Source organism: Aristolochia californica, unplaced genomic scaffold, assembly GCF_029961685.1.
Source record: "Aristolochia californica isolate CCGP_79_NKW_82.1479 unplaced genomic scaffold, dmAriCali1.0.hap1 SCAF_13, whole genome shotgun sequence".
Classification (NCBI taxonomy): Eukaryota; Viridiplantae; Streptophyta; class Magnoliopsida; order Piperales; family Aristolochiaceae; genus Aristolochia; species Aristolochia californica.
The window spans coordinates 27,642,979-27,652,604 of record NW_027181804.1 but is presented as its reverse complement, the minus strand read 5'-3'; the positions used below and the strand labels follow the sequence as shown (position 1 = coordinate 27,652,604).

Genomic DNA, 9,626 nt, shown 5'->3' with positions numbered 1-9,626 from the left:
TAGCCTCAGAGCCCCCTGAGAGGAGGAAATGGAAATATAATTCCATAAGCTAGAAGAATTTTTTTTTACCATTCACAACACACTAATGCTGGAATTTGTAAGATTGACAATGAGGAGGTCCGAGTGGACCCAACCCGGTGAAAATTGGGTTGGTCCGGTTGATTGGAAAAGCATAGTTTAGGCGTGGTTTTTTATTTAAAAAAATAAAAAGTTATATAAAATATTTATAAAAAATAAATTTTAAATTGATTAAAGAATAAAATTAATTATTATTTCATTGTGTCCAGAGACGAGAATCGAACCCTGTCTTCATAATGTCAATCTCGTACTGGATACTGACCGCGAATTACTGTCGAAAAATCAACCAGGCAGCTGAGAGGTCAGCTGCTCGTTGTAATGGCTTCTTCAATTTTCATGCGCGCAGGCTTCTGCCACTCTCCATCCTCTCCCCGTGTCTACTGCGAACACCAAAAATTGCCCGAGTCGCAGACAACACGAATCGGTAGAAGAGAGGTTATTCTTAGAAGCAGCGAAATGGCCGTATTTGCTTCTATCTTCAACTTTAGGTACTACGGCTCTGTGTCTAAGTTTTCTTCCTGTGATTTTTCAACTGGGAAGCATTCATTTATTTTAACTTGAATATAGAATAGTGGAACTAAGGAATACCATTGTTGACGTGACTTACGAATTAACTGTATGCTGATGTTCTTTGTTTAGAGGAGTTCGATAATTTGAATTGTTGGTTCAGGCCTGATAGTACACGGGGAAAAAAATACTTTTAACTGCATTTTGCGTGATGAATATCATAGCTTTGTTGAATGATGGAATGTTTTTAGGTTATACGAATCAGATAGTAAATCGTTATATTACCCGTAAAGTGGTAATTAGGAAGTTAGAATCTAATTAAATGATCACAAGCGGAGTTTCCTTTTTTGTCACTATATTTGGTTAATACGGATGGAGAATTTGGATAGAAAATGTGACTTTCTTTGCGTGCTTTGGGCGTGTTTGTCTTAGAAGCAAAGGAAAAAGAAACTTTTTGGATAAAATTCTAAGGTTTTATCTGAAGCTCACAAGCAGTCCTGCTAAACACTGAAAAGAAAGTTCAGTATTCAAATTCTGCCAAAGACTAAAATGAACCCCATTTACAGTAAGACAGTCAAATTGATAATAAATCAGAAGTTTTTACTAATTTTATCTACAGGTGGGAGATTTTGACTCTAAGACCTATTGAATTGGTCTGAATGGATGACGGAATTGGAAGAAAGGAGGTCACACCTGCAGTTCCATTAAAATGATTGTTTAGACATGATAAGGGTTCTATTCAACTGCCAGTCATGAACAGTGCTGTTATGTTATCCAGTTGAGTTCAAGTTTGCTTAGTTGCATACCCTTCAACCATTCATCTAAAAGTCATGTTGTTATTCTATTTTGGTCAATAAGGCAGATTGGACGTCAGACTGCAAAATAATGGTTCTCAGAAACCAGATGAGTCGTCTAAGGAAATAGGGTATGACTGGTGATTCTGATTATTCAGCCTGTTATTAGTGTTCACTAATGAGTCTGATTATCCAACCTTCTATTAGGGTAGTGTAGCTTAAATTTTGATGCCAAAAGTTGTTTTTTCCTTTGTTTACAATACAAGTATATTGAAGTGTTATCGCCTCTAGGTCATGTGGTTTTGACTCCAGAGTCATATGTATGATTTATTATCTATGTGATACTGGTTCAGTAAAGACTTCTTAGCTGTTGTCTTTTGATCTTTGAAATCTAAATTGACCCAAGCAGTTCTAAGAAATCTAGTTCAAACTTCAATATTGAATTCTCAAATTGGTTAATATGTCCACTAGCATCCTTCTCAAATTTGCTTGATCTCCATGCACTCTAACGGTGTTTGCAGCACCCAAGACGCTCTAATATTAATCTTTGTAGTACTTGGGCAGTCCACTAGAGCTGCCAAAGTTCAAATTTAATTGCACAGTGGTAGTTTTGAGGATGATAACTGCTGAAAATAACTATAAGAATACAATTTGTATCAAAATGATTCGTCCTTCTCTTTCCCTTTTGGCAGCGGGACAAAGCCCAATTACCTTGGAGTACAGAAGAATTCAGAGTCTCTTGCTCTGTGTCCTGCAACCAAGAACTGTATATCCACTGCAGAAGATAGCACTGATCTTACTCATTATGCACCACCGTGGTAGTACTCTCTTGTATTCTACTGCAATTATAAATGTTGCTTGTGAGAACTTGTACACCTAATACACTGGCTTTTCAATCTACTTCTAACACAATAAGAAGGCTATTATCTTGCTGCAGATATGCTAAGATGGATTCCAGCTTTTATATTCCTAAGAAACTCCAATTTTAGGTCAATGATTTGTGTTGACTGTATCGTTTGGATTTGCAGGAACTATAATCCTGAAAAGGGGCGTGGGAAGACAAAGCCTGTGAGTAGGGAGGAGGCAATGAATGAACTTGTTGAAGTGGTATAAGAGTATAAACTATTACTAGTTCCTTCCTTTTTGGTGAATAACATTCAAATGGAAACAACTTTTCAATAGGATACTCCTTATGGTCCCACCCGATTGGGGTTATTAGATCTGCTTGAAGAAAGTGGGTTGGTTAGCTATTTGACCTCCAACAAGAAGATAGACACTTTGGTTCTGTGTTTTATAAAACCAATTGTGGTTGGTTTTTCCAGATAAAGTCAAAAAGGCCAGAAAAGTTTACACCAGATATAGTGGAGAAGACCGACAACTACATACATGTTGAATACAAGAGTCCCATCTTGGGGGTAAGTCACAGTCACCCTAATTTCACAGTGATCTCCTTGCTCTGATTTCATCAACATTGATTACTATGAGAAGTGCCCACATGATTCATAATAATTTCCCTCGACAGTCACTTTCTTCCAAAAGAAAAAAAGGTTGCCATGTAAAAAGTAAATACATTTTCTTCAGCTATTGCCATTGTTTTTATTATTGTTGTTTGACCTTCTTTAGTTTGTTGATGATGTGGAGTTCTGGTTCCCTCCTGGAAAGAAGTCAATTGTTGAGTATAGGTCTGCCTCTCGGAAGGGAAACTTTGACTTTGAGATTAACAGGAAGAGAATTAAGGCAAGTGCTGGTTTTTTATGTAGATTTAAGCAGCTCAATTTGCAATATAACTCGTTGAGATGGTTAGCCCTTTTCATTCAGGCGTTGCGGTTAGAACTGGAGAAGAAGGGATGGGCTTCTGAGAGCAGCTTCTAAGAGTGATTGCTGGCAATATCTTTTGCATTTCTTCCATATGTAAATCTTATTTTGGATTTCAGTCACTTACAGAATTAGCATTCGTGAAGAAATTATGGCCCTTTACATGGATGACTAGGTAACTCTCATACACCTTTGTTTTTAACCATTGAGGGAAGATAGCCCTTTAAAGGGATGATTGTTTCACATGAGAGCTTGATTTTCCCCCATTCAAGGAAACTCAGTTATGTAGTAGTAAAATTCAGTTGTAAAACAACTGAACTGTTGTCTGTTAGGCAATTGATTAATCCCAATGAAGAAAACATGCAAACGATAATATGTTTGGAACAAATAAATGACATGTTTATTTCTTGTGCATCATTTGCTCATTACAGCCAAGATTATTTAGGACGCATGATTGTTTTTGGATTGCAAAGGTTTGGTCTATTTGTCTTGCTTTAAATGTGTTGGTGAGAATAGTCTCACATAGATAAGTGTTAAGAAAAATCCTATGATTATTAGTCAAATAATGACCTCATAATTTTAGCTAGTCACTTTGGGATAGACATGGACTTAACTTTAACACGGTATCATAGTCAAGGTTTTTTTATTCAAACTAGAGATCCGACTCCAACACATGAAAATCTGAGTTGGATTGGGATTTGCCGGTCTGGTGGCTGGAATCGGGGCAAGAGGAAGGGAATTTGGCTAAGATCAAAAGGGTCTAGTCCCATCCTTCCATTCAGCTCCTCCAATCCCAAATCCAATCCAACTTGGTTCACCCTGTTCCAAATCCAATCCCAATCGACCGAATTGTGAGTAGTAAATTTAGCTTTATTTTTTTAGATAAGCTCGACTTTTTTCTTAGTTGGGTTATCCTTTTGGGGATGGGGAACAGGGTGCCCACCCCTATTTTTTGAGTGAGAAATAATCTATTCCTTAACAACCTTTTCCTCTTCAACTGCATTGGCCCTTCTCAATAAAGATTGATGTGAAGACGGTCTTTCCTTGCTAAGACTTGACAATAAAAATGCAAGAGTTACTTGTTTACAATTAAACTTAAATGCAATAGCCTCTCAATAGGGTAGATATTCCTTGAATGACCAAAATTTAGAGTAAAATGAGATTAGTTTTGAAATATAGAGGGTATTTAATAGTAACTCAATTAAATAATGATTTCATGATCGAAGCCCACAAGTAATGTTCTTAACAACTTTGATGATTTTAAAATATAAGATCTTTTAGTTTAGACTTACTTGACCAAGTGGATTCTATTGATTTTAAAGTAGGAGACTCATATGCATTCGGAACTTTGAAAAAAACCACCAATAAGTAGTGGTGTGAACAAAACTATTAATCTTAAAGTAAGAGCACTTTAGTTCAGCTTTGCTTGAGCCAGTATAGTCAATCAATTTTAAAATATGCACCAAAATACTTGGATTTTAAAATTCACCCTTAAATTTATAATACAATGCACCAATCCCCTTTAAATCAATATTCTACAATGAATGGAACGATTTCATAATATGAAAGCTCAAAAGTACTTAGCTTTTTACCGGTTGCTTTTCAAATGTTCAAATCCAATTCCCATATCTCTCTTTTCCTTTTTATTTTAAGTATGCCTACAATGGGTCCGACCTCTTTTATTTGTTATATAAAATGTATATAAGGGTATTTTTAAATTATACTACATCGATAATATATTTAAATGCATTATTTTTATGTTATTTAAGTATGTAAGGGTGTTTTTTGTAATTTTAATAATATAATATATCTTTAATTGATATTAGTGTTGTTAATAGGTTCTTAATGAGTTTCCATTAAGAACCCACTAAATTTGACATCTACTAAGAACCCAATACAAATCTCATACACATTTTGGGTTCTAAGTGGATAGCATTGAACAAAATAAATGCAATCAATTGGCAGCCTTAAAAAAAAAACAAGATTAAAAGCCTTGTCTCATATTATTAAGCACTTAGCTAATACTACCCAAAAGACCAGCCTACTTAACCCAGGACCATAACATCACACCTCACCTTCGCGAGCCGACGACCACAACGGCCCACTCTAGCAACACTGGCCGGACCCGGGTTAAGTTCCTACAGCCTACCAGTAATTTTAATCTAGCCTCTAGGTCGTCCCCTCCGGGATTCAAATTCGTGACATGGGCACCCGCTCTGATACCAAATGTTAAGCACCTAGCCAATACTACCCAAAAGACCGGCCTGTTAGGAGCGAAAGACATAAATACTTAACCCAGGACCATAACACATACCCAATTATTTTGAAAAATCTTTCGGAAAAAATATTTCTCAAAAAAAATTCAAAATTTTAGAAATATCTGAAAACCCTTTTTCTTTTATCCACAATTTTTTCTCGTACAATGCATGTGTGGAGTCCCCACTAAAGAACAAAAGTGAAGTTTGGTCTTATGCGTATTGAGGGGTGTAAATGGTATATAGATAAAACGGAATAATGTTATTCTATATACTATTCTGATTATCATTTCGATATTCTATATTCATTCAATCCAATTATTTTTAAGGTATTCCAAATTTTTTTATTTATCGGTTATTTGCCAGGCAAAAATTAATAAAAAAATAATAAAATTTTAAAAATGTTATAACGTATTTATAATATTTTAAAGTAAATAAAAATGATAAAATCGACATGTTCTTAATGAGTTTCCACTAAGAACCCACTAAATTTATTTGATATTTTATATTCGTTCAGTCCGATTCTTTTTAAGGTATTCTAATATTTTTTATTTATTGGTTACTGGTGGGGTAAAAATAAGTAAAAAATAAAAATATTAAAAATATGATTATATATATTTAAAATAAATAAAAATCGATTAATCGGATAAAATTGACAGGTTCTTTATGAATTTCCACTAAGAACCCACTAAATTTATATGACATCTACTAAGAACCCAATACAAATCTCATACACTTTGTGGGTTCTAAGTGGATAGCATTGAACAAAATAAATGTAACCTATTAAAAAAACAAAATTAAAAGCTATGTGTCATACCCAATTATTTTGCAAAAATGTTCAGGACTAATATTTCTTAAAATTTTATAAATATCTAAAAAACCTTTTTATTTTATCTACGATTTTTTCTCTTACAATGCATGTGTTGATTCCCCACTAAAGAAGAACAGTTTGGTCTTATGCTTAATGGGGTGTAAACGGTATATGGATAAAACGGAATAATATACCATTTTGATTATCATTTCGATATTCTATATTTGTTCTGTCCGATTATTTTTAAGGTATTCCAATTTTGTTTATTTATCGGTTAAAAATAAGAAATAAATAAATTAAATAAATATTTTTTGAAAATTTATTTTAAAAATATATTTTTTATTACATGTTTATAATATTTAGAGTAAATTAAAAAATGGATAATCTGAAAAAATTGACAGCACCACCGTCGAAGACTGAAGTGGACTAAGAATCTTTAAAGATAAGAAAATTTGTTAGGAGTTTATTACGTCGGTTTTCAACCACTGACAAGAGTCTGTGACTTGTGATTGCTCAGTGCTCGAACTGAGAGGCGTTGGCTTTTGCTTTTATCCCAAGTGGCCTGAACCATGTCCACTCCTTTTCCCTTCCAGGGAGGCTACGTACCTCCAGTTTCTGTAAACATAGCAACACTCCCTGCTACGTGGATATCGCAATCTGAGAGCCCTATCTAAAATCGTCAACCGTGACGTCCACTGGCCGTCCTTTTTACCGGCAATGTTTTCGTTTTTTTTACCAGTTTGCCCGTCCAAATGACTGCTGCGTCGCGTCGGGGTTTCAGTTTTCACGTCGCCCGACAGAAACCGGAAAGCCCAAGTCGGAAAACGTTTCTTCTTCGGATGCTTTTTGGAGTTCAGGAAGCGGCGACCGGTAACGGAGGAGACGGAGGAATAAACTTATGACTAGGGGTATGATGGTAATTGAACTAACATTCATTGCTTTTGTCGAGCCGATCCTGGATAATCCCCTGTTAGCTACTAGCTCGCCCTTGTATTTGGCTTGAATTTCCAAAATGCCATTACTGTTGTCAAAATATCAGTTTTGTCTCACTTCCTCTCTGCACTAAGAAAAATCACGGGGGTGATTGCGTCATTTTCACTCAGATTCTCAAAGGGACAGAAGCGGTTCCGTAATTTAGCACAACTTTAGGGGTAGTTTCGCGCTTGCCTCCTTCCTCGAACTTTCTGGCTTTTGTCCGCCATATCTGACACGGGTGACACCTCTCTCTTTAAAATCTCTCGGATCCTCGTCTCCTCTTTATAGTTTTGCTCTTATTTGAGAACGTCTGTCACTGTTGCGCCTCCACCGTGACCATGTCGCCACCACGGTCTGGCCGGGAAAGTACCGGAACCATCCGGAAGTCTGTCAAGTCTGCCTCGTACAACGACAGATTGCAGGAGGCTTCCGAACGGCTGCCGCAGATTCCACGCCCCGGAAGCCATTCCAAGTTGCTCAATACTCTCGTCGCCGGTTCCGCGGCTCCTAAGTCGCAGGAAATTGCAAACCAGAGACTGACAAAGCTTCTTTTGAACGTGACAGTTCAACAGAGTCTCGGCCCGGTACACGCTGTTATATCTCCGGAAAGCAAGGTTTCGGATCTGATCAAAGCTGCCGTGGAGATGTACGTGAGAGAAGGACGGAGGCCGTTGTTGACGGAAACTGATCCTCGGGCGTATGAACTCCATTACTCGCAATTTAGCTTAGATAGTAAGTCGTCGCCTTCTAATTTTGAATTTTTTTCCGGTTTTTTGTTTCTTAATATTGCAAGATAGGTGCGATAAGGAACAAATCGTTCGTGATTCTTTTCTTCAGTAAAGATTACACAAAAAAGGCGAAAATTCAGCACATTTCTCATCTCTCGATCCATTTACTGTTCTTTCCGTTCCGTTATTGAGACTTGTTTAATTACATTTCCATCGTGTCGAATTTTTTCCCTACAAGTTTCTGTGCATGTTTTCTGGACGAAAAGAAAAAAAAAAAAAACAAACGGTTATTTGAGAGGAATGCAGCTTTCGTTTATTTGGACGAGAAAAATAATCGTTTAATCTGTGGAAGCGGCATGGCTGCAGGTCTGGATGCCTCCGAGAAGTTAGGAAACCTTGGCTCTCGCAATTTTTTTATGTGCCCGAAGCCGCAGAATGGAGCGAACAAGTGCTCCAATCAAGCAACGAAGGCGGCAAAGGCTCCATTTCAGTGGCTAAAATTCATGGATTTCATGCATTAGAAATATTTTATCAGTTCAATGCTTGTCTTATTCCGTGAGTCTACGGAATTTGTGTATGAAGGAGCGTTTTGCTCTTTACAACTCTGGTATAATTTCATTCCTTCTTCATGCTTCCACTCGCAGATTTCCTGCTGTTCTGTTGTTCATATGGCAAGGAAGATGTGAGAGGACAGAAGGACCTCTCTGCAACGGCCACCATCGACGACTTTGGAGGGGCTAGGTTGGAGGCTTGTACGCATCATTTACTGATTGAATAAGAAAAAATGTTCATCGATCGAGAAGACGACTCATATTTTGGAGATTTAGGCGTGATTTGAGTTTGAAGAGAGAGAGAGAGAGAGCCTAGGAGTTCAATTAATGATAATTGAATCTCTTACTTGCTACATAGTCATTCGGTTTGTATTTTCTCTGTGCGTACTGCTTGTGTGGGTCGGGTGTTGCCTTGTGCTGTCCACCATAAGCTATGATTTAACTTAATTTAAAGTAATTTAAAGTGATAGTATAATTTTTAATTAAATAACATGAATTTTATTTATTTATTATAAATTAAATTCGTAATTAATTAATTTATAAATAATCATAAATAATCATAAAAAATTCAGGTAATTTATTTTATAAAAAAATCATTTAAGTCAAGACTAGAAGCAAAAACACATTGAAGATAGTTGCTGAGAAGAAATTGTATGAAATATTTCATGGTTTAGTCGAATGCATATAAATATTTTTAAAATAGTAAATCTCTTAATATAGCTTTTATCATGCTTAAATGTTAAAATAGTCATTGGCATATGGCATGATCGATCAACCTACATGGGTTTGATCGATCATCCAAAATGGAATTTGGGGAAAGATCAATCATCCCCAATTACAAGTGGTTTGAATAGAGTATGAAATCTCTTTGTATTTTCAGCTGATAGAGCAATCAATGAAATTTTACCAAATAAGGGTTCTTGGGGGGTGACTACTATTAGAAGAATATTGAGAACAAAAAATCATTATAGCCTACTATGTGTGTTTGTTTTATTATTTGTCACACTTTGTCAACACTCACCAGCCCCCTTCTCCTTCTTCGACGTGCTCATCATCTTGCAGACAATGTAAAAAATAGAGGACACCAGGGAAGGAGACCACATCCTCTCCCC

General features: G+C 36.3%; 2 protein-coding genes across 4 annotated transcripts; both read left to right on the top strand.

Moving 5' to 3' along the window:
- The first annotated feature begins 324 nt into the window (after positions 1-324).
- On the top strand, positions 325-3,572 carry LOC137948980 (uncharacterized). The gene is made up of 6 exons (XM_068795225.1): positions 325-566; positions 2,072-2,197; positions 2,408-2,486; positions 2,702-2,794; positions 3,003-3,116; positions 3,198-3,572. Exons 1-6 carry the CDS (start codon positions 397-399, stop codon positions 3,249-3,251), a joined length of 636 nt encoding a protein of 211 aa, XP_068651326.1. The 5' UTR covers positions 325-396; the 3' UTR covers positions 3,252-3,572.
- Positions 3,573-7,536: 3,964 nt separating this feature from the next.
- Positions 7,537-8,981, top strand: LOC137948813 (uncharacterized protein At4g22758-like). Of its 3 annotated transcripts, XM_068794988.1 has the most exons (3): positions 7,537-7,967; positions 8,330-8,518; positions 8,608-8,981. In XM_068794988.1, exons 1-2 carry the CDS (start codon positions 7,574-7,576, stop codon positions 8,482-8,484), a joined length of 549 nt encoding a protein of 182 aa, XP_068651089.1. In that variant the 5' UTR covers positions 7,537-7,573; the 3' UTR covers positions 8,485-8,518; positions 8,608-8,981. The 3 variants fall into 3 exon arrangements, with proteins under 3 accessions (XP_068651089.1, XP_068651090.1, XP_068651088.1); XM_068794989.1 differs by lacking the exon at positions 8,330-8,518; XM_068794987.1 differs by having other exon boundaries at positions 8,330-8,981.
- The last annotated feature ends 645 nt before the right edge of the window (positions 8,982-9,626 follow it).